A 6,000-nucleotide genomic window follows, 5' to 3' on the forward strand; every position below is an offset into this window, starting at 1 on the left:
ATGACTGTTTCACTTTTTTAAATCTCTCTCACTTTCTGTGTTTAGAACATCCACGGTCATAAGGGCCCAATCACAGCGGTGTCGTTCGCACCTGATGGCCGTTACCTAGCAACATACTCCAATGCTGACAGCCACATCTCCTTCTGGCAGGTAAATGACACATTACACAAACACACACACACACACACACACTTTCCTACACTTTCCTACTCTGTTATGTGAGGACACTTTTTCTTCTTCAGAGGTCTGAAAGTTTATAATATTATATTTAAAGGCCGTAGAAAGTTTTAAATCTAGCTGTCACAGGTGATATTTACTTCATTTGAATCATCAGACATACATTAACCCAAAACAAAAAAAACTCAGAGAAAATGTAGCTTGAACAGATGTTGAACTTTATTCATGGTCTTCTTGAAATGAAGATTCCACAACACAACATCTGTAGCTGCTTTAAAGTATCAATGACTTCAACTATGTATTGACCAGCTGTGCAATATTTTCCCATATCTTCATTGACTTTGGATGTTTTATTTAATTTCATTCTTCTTTATTGACAAAAAAATTCAAATGCATAATGGAAACAATAAATAATACAAGTTCAGGTGGCTGACCCCACTTACAAACAAAACACATACACACAAATAGACTCACACTTCTTATCTTCTTCCCAGAACTGTTATTTTGAATGAAAGGTCTTTATGACCTCTGACATGACTGTCTGCAGACAGACAGACAGACAGACAGACACACACACACACACACACACACACACGCATATACACACACACACGCATATACACTAATGGCATTACTGTAAGCATAAACCACTGCTAGCACGCCGGCAAGACGGCTGCTGTGGTAATGAGCTGGCAGACACTCTGTCGGTGAGTGTGTGTGTGTGAGAGAGAAAGAGAGAGAGGGAGAGGGAGGGGCAGTGTCGTCTCAGGAAACGATAGTGTCTCCTCGCTGTGTTTTACACACACACACACACACACACACACACACACACACACTGTAGCTGTGTCCAGTTTCAGGCTTGGTCTTCCTCGCAGGACACAGTGACAGTAGCCTCACCGATTACACTCAACATTTCCTCAGAGGATTGAGCAGCTTCCTCACTAACAAGAACTGCTGATAATGGTCTAAATGTTCAATACTACAGTGTGTATAGAATCTATTGAAGCAGGTGAAATAAAGCAGAAAATATTCACCTCTGATTTGCCTCATAGGTTTATCTGTTTGGCATGATTTTACTAGCTCAAATATTTCTTTAGTTCTCATGGTGCAACCATTACATATGCTGTGTCTCAAATAACACACTTCTATGAAGTGTGCAAATTTCAACAGGTTAGTATTGTCTCAAATCAACTGGAAATGACGATTAGCACCTTAGCAAGCTAGAGTTAGCCAGCTAGCATTAGCACTCGCCTTATACTTTGTGGTACCAAAGCATTACAAACTGCTAAATTAACCCAATAAAGTGACTGATGGGTTATGTGTGACAACAGTATAGTGGTGCTTAGTGTAAGAATGCAGCAATGTTCACCATGGTTAAAGTTTGTCCCGTTCCCGTTTGAAAAGTAGTCCCTCCCTTTCCGCTACATAGCCAAGATGGCAACCGTTGAGGGCAAAAAGTGTCCATAGTTCCACACTCAACTTTTTAACTGTTTTGAGTGCATCATCTGAACTCATAGTTCTCATACTTCTCAGTGTGATTTCTCAAATAACTGAAGTGTAAATGCAGAAGTACGATATTTGAGACACAGCAAGGGTGTGTAAAACTAGACTACCAACTCAGAAGAAGGACTTTGCACACCCACTAACTGACACAACCCCAAAATGGACATTGATGCTGATATTATGGCAGAACACATGGTTCGCTTTGGCTGATGACAAAATCATCTTAACATAGACCCTTGTGGACCCTTTGCTCAAAGTATAAATTGGACATTGCTTGGATTCTTACAGTGAGCAAAGAGTCTAATGAACACACTAAAGTTAGACCCTTGTTATAGTTGCATAGTGGGAGGAGCTGTTCCAGAGCAGAGCTTTTATTTATGTCTGTAGTGCTGCTGAATTCATCTCAAAACTGATCCAGAATTTGAAAGTGGACTTATCTAAATTGCTATGAGCTGATTCACACTGAATACTGATAATTTGCTATAAGTTTTCCACTAACTGTTGATGAAACTTTAGTCATCTTACAAGCTACAGAGGAAGTACTGATTGACTGACAGACAGTGAATTTAAATGTTCTCTGTCCTCCTCAGATGAACACCAGTCTGCTGGGCAGCATCGGGATGTTGAACTCGGCCCCTCAGCTCCGCTGCATTAAGACCTACCAGGTTCCTCCGGTGCAGCCCGCGTCTCCAGGCTCCCAGAACCACCTGAAACTCGCCCGACTCATCTGGACCTCCAACCGCAACGTCATCCTGATGGCCCACGATGGCAAGGAGCACCGCTTCATGGTCTAATCCAGATCCATAACTTGAGCTGAACTTCCCGTTCTTACATCTGACAGACCTGGTCCTGTTCTTGGGGTTTTTGCTCTTGAGCTCTTGAGACTGAAAAGCTGCAGAATGAATTCACAAAATCGTCACTTTAGTTTAAAAAAGTTTTCAAAATGAGTGAAGATGACAGAAAAGGTTTGGGTGTTCAATGGGATTTGTCTTGAAAAACACATTTCACCTGAATATTTGAAAAGATCCAAGTGCAGTTTGGCTAGAACAGTAAAAACCCAGCACAGGTCCAGGTATATCTACAAATTAGAGGTGATCGTTTTTTGTTTTTATCTCCTACAGTGATACAGACTCACTCTGTAATATATTTAAAGGCTGTGATAGAAGGCTTGTTTACAGTATGATTTGCGTTGATGTATTTTTAGTTGTTTACACCTTCTTGTCATTCCTATTTATTAGCTGTTTCTGCAGAATGTCATAAATCTCCTCAATCGCCATCTCCTGCAACCATTTCAGTCATCCTTTTACCCACAAACCATTTTGCCTCCCAGCTAGCTTTTACTTTATTTCAGGTAGTTGTGATAAATCTTATCACTACACATTTGCAGATATTTGTGGATTTTGCGAAACACTGATTACACAGATTTTAACAGTGACTCAAAAATGAACCGACATTCTTTTCCAAACTTTCTGCTGAACTTTTTGTTTTTTTCTTCCATTGCTGGAATAAATAATTTTGTTGTGGACTGTTGAGAATGAAGCTCTGACCTCTGTAAGACAAGTACACACTTTTCACATTTCAAACTGCATGTTTCTTTGTTTGTGTGTGTGTGTGTGTGTGTGTGTGTGTGTGTGTGTGTGTGTTTGCTTTTACTCTTCTGGCACCTTGGAAGCTTTTCCATCCTTTCTGAGCTTCACGAAGAAATGCATGCGTGTGTGTGTGTGTGTGTGTATGTGTTTGCACCCTAGTGTATTTTTACTGGTAAACACACATTCTCACTTCAGACTGCTCATCCTAAAAGCTCGATCACAGTAAACCGTAGATGCTGGAGGTGCAGCAGTCCTCACTGCAAATATGAGGAAAAATCAACTAAGGAAAAAACTAACAAAGACATTTTAAGGGTGTAACAGTAACACGTTTGTGGGGTTTGATGCACAATGTATCTTACCAGCCAAACTGGTAGCTGAAAAAGAACCAACCTTTTTGTGGTCATCATTTAAGGCTAGGGGGCAAAAGTGTTTACTTCAGGCTGCTACAACTAGTCTGCATCAACACGTATTGCTACTATAATTAATTATGCAATTTGACATTCAAAAACACAATGAGCACAAAGTATTCCTTTGTAACTGGTACTACTATATGAAATTTGTCTCATTTTCTTCCTTTGTATTGAGTCTAATCACTTAGTTGTGTCCATCAACTGGTTCTTCTCAGTCCATTTGGTGTCTTTAGCTTTCCTGTTTTGTTCAGTTACAGCAACCTTTATAATTCTATGTCCACATTTTGGTCAGAATCCTCAGATGAACCACGTTTTTTCCTGATGGTGGGTTATTTATTTCACTTCTTTCTTCCTTCTTCATCGTTTCAGTCCCTCCCAGGATGCTAAAGCTCTCCTGGAGGGTTCATAATTTTAAAGAAAAACAGCATCTGCTTCTTTTGTTGCATCATTTTAAACCGTTTTTTTGAGTGAGTGTGCTTTTCTTGAGTGTGCGCTTCTTTGCAGACGACAACGCTTTATATGTGAATGATCGATGTTAAGACTTCTTCTTCATTTACAGTTTAATATTTGCTCCCTGCCATCTGATGTTTAGGAGGGTAGATAAAATGTGTACATATACAGTATATATACATATAAATTTCATCAGAGCTGCTGTGTAATGTAGTCTGGTGTTACTTTTGTACAGTGAGCGTGTGTCCTGTTTGGTGTATTTATTGTGGCTAACGTGACTGTCTGCCTGGCACTGACTAGTTCCTGAGAATCATGATCATGAATTTCCTGTGTTTTATATCTTGATCTATTTTATTTACCCTCAGCCAGTTGGGAAATTAGCATATTTGAGATTAGTTAAAAGGCCAGAATTAAGAAACCAGTCAAAATATCAGAAGGAGCAGAAAAATGGGATGAAAATTAAAAACATCACATTATAATATTTACATCTTAAGGTGTTACATAGAGAACGCGAGTCATTTTATTGAGGGAAACAAAGGGTCATTTATAGGACATATTTACACTTTTTTTCTTTTCTTGAAGTATAAAAGAAAACTACACCGACCCCCTTGGATGGTACTAACATCATTTTATAATGACCTGTTTACAGAGCAACTTAACAGAAGTTTAACATATGAATAGGTCAACTTCTCACGTCACCGTGGTGACGTAGAAGTGTACTCTACGACGTGTCAGTACACTGACATCAATGTTAGCTGTAGTTCCAGGTGCAACAGACCACACTTAAGACTACATCATGTTGAATCTGGCTTAGAAGTTTGCCAGCATGACTCTTTGCAGATGACACACTTTTGCACATCATCACCTTAACTGTTGGCTTGGACCTTTTTTTCGCTTCAAAATGATGTCACTGTTTTAGTGCACAAAGTTTTATGCAGAGAGAGAAATATATACATAAATATATATAGAGATATGAGTTTATAGAGTGACACTTTCTGTCAGAATTAGACTGAGTTTCCATGTTTTTACTTTGATTCATGTGATTCTTCGAGGCGGCTGATGTATTTTTTTGTTTTAAGGACACTTTGCTCGCTTGGCTTCTATCTTTTTCCCACCCTCTCCTTCTTCCATCTCCTGTCAGTTTCATTAGTGCTGTCAGAAAGCTTCTAACACCGTTACACACCTGTAAACCCGAGCGTGTCAAAGCTTTTCACAAGTTCTTCCTCTATTCAAAAAAAAATATATCCAGCAGCTCGTCAGAACGGATTTGAAAACACACACACACACACACTCACATGTCAAGTCCAGCAAGTCCAGGCAGCTTTGAGATCTTAATCTTTCGTTTTCTCCACCACTCTTAACAGTTTGGGAAAGTATGTTTTTGGCAGCCTCTCGAGGGAGGAAAGGTGAGAAAAATTGAAGAAGGCAGAGAGGAAGAGCTGAAGAGTAAGTAACAAGTGAGGAAGATCAGGTCATCCACCCAGAAAAAAAAGAGGCTCTCTGGGTGAAGGTAGTGAACCGAAATGCCTCCAAGAACCTTCTGTTTTTTCCTCAAATGCAACAACATGGAAAAATAAGACGAAATGTGACTTTAAGCACCTCCAAAAACTGCAGGGTTGGAATATTTAATAGTCCTAAATAGATCTTTACAGCAGCCAAATTGACTGAATTCTATGATTTAAATGAAGAAATAATGACATGTAAATTTTTAGGGTTGCTTTCTTTTCACATTATCCCTTTCTCCTTCTTCCTCCTCTTTTCCTCCTTGTTTTCCTGTGATAGCTCAAAGCAGCGTCAGTCCATCTCTCACACAACTTTCTGCTTACAGTTTACAACACACACACATTCATTCCTGACGTGTGATTCAGCAG

The 6,000-nt window shown here is 39.5% G+C and overlaps 1 protein-coding gene across 2 annotated transcripts in view; it reads left to right on the top strand.

Annotated features, from left to right (window-relative positions):
• The window catches only part of LOC128380098 (WD repeat-containing protein 7), a 106,476-nt gene extending 103,214 nt beyond the window's left edge, over positions 1–3,262 (top strand). For both annotated transcript variants that reach the window (XM_053339792.1, XM_053339793.1), the window contains exons 29-30: positions 46–150; positions 2,271–3,262. In XM_053339792.1, the coding sequence (XP_053195767.1) occupies positions 46–150; positions 2,271–2,474 (309 nt within the window). In that variant the 3' untranslated portion in view covers positions 2,475–3,262. The remainder of the gene's footprint in view (positions 1–45; positions 151–2,270) is intronic.
• The last annotated feature ends 2,738 nt before the right edge of the window (positions 3,263–6,000 follow it).

Source organism: Scomber japonicus, chromosome 19 (genome assembly GCF_027409825.1).
Source record: "Scomber japonicus isolate fScoJap1 chromosome 19, fScoJap1.pri, whole genome shotgun sequence".
NCBI classification, from domain to species: Eukaryota; Metazoa; Chordata; class Actinopteri; order Scombriformes; family Scombridae; genus Scomber; species Scomber japonicus.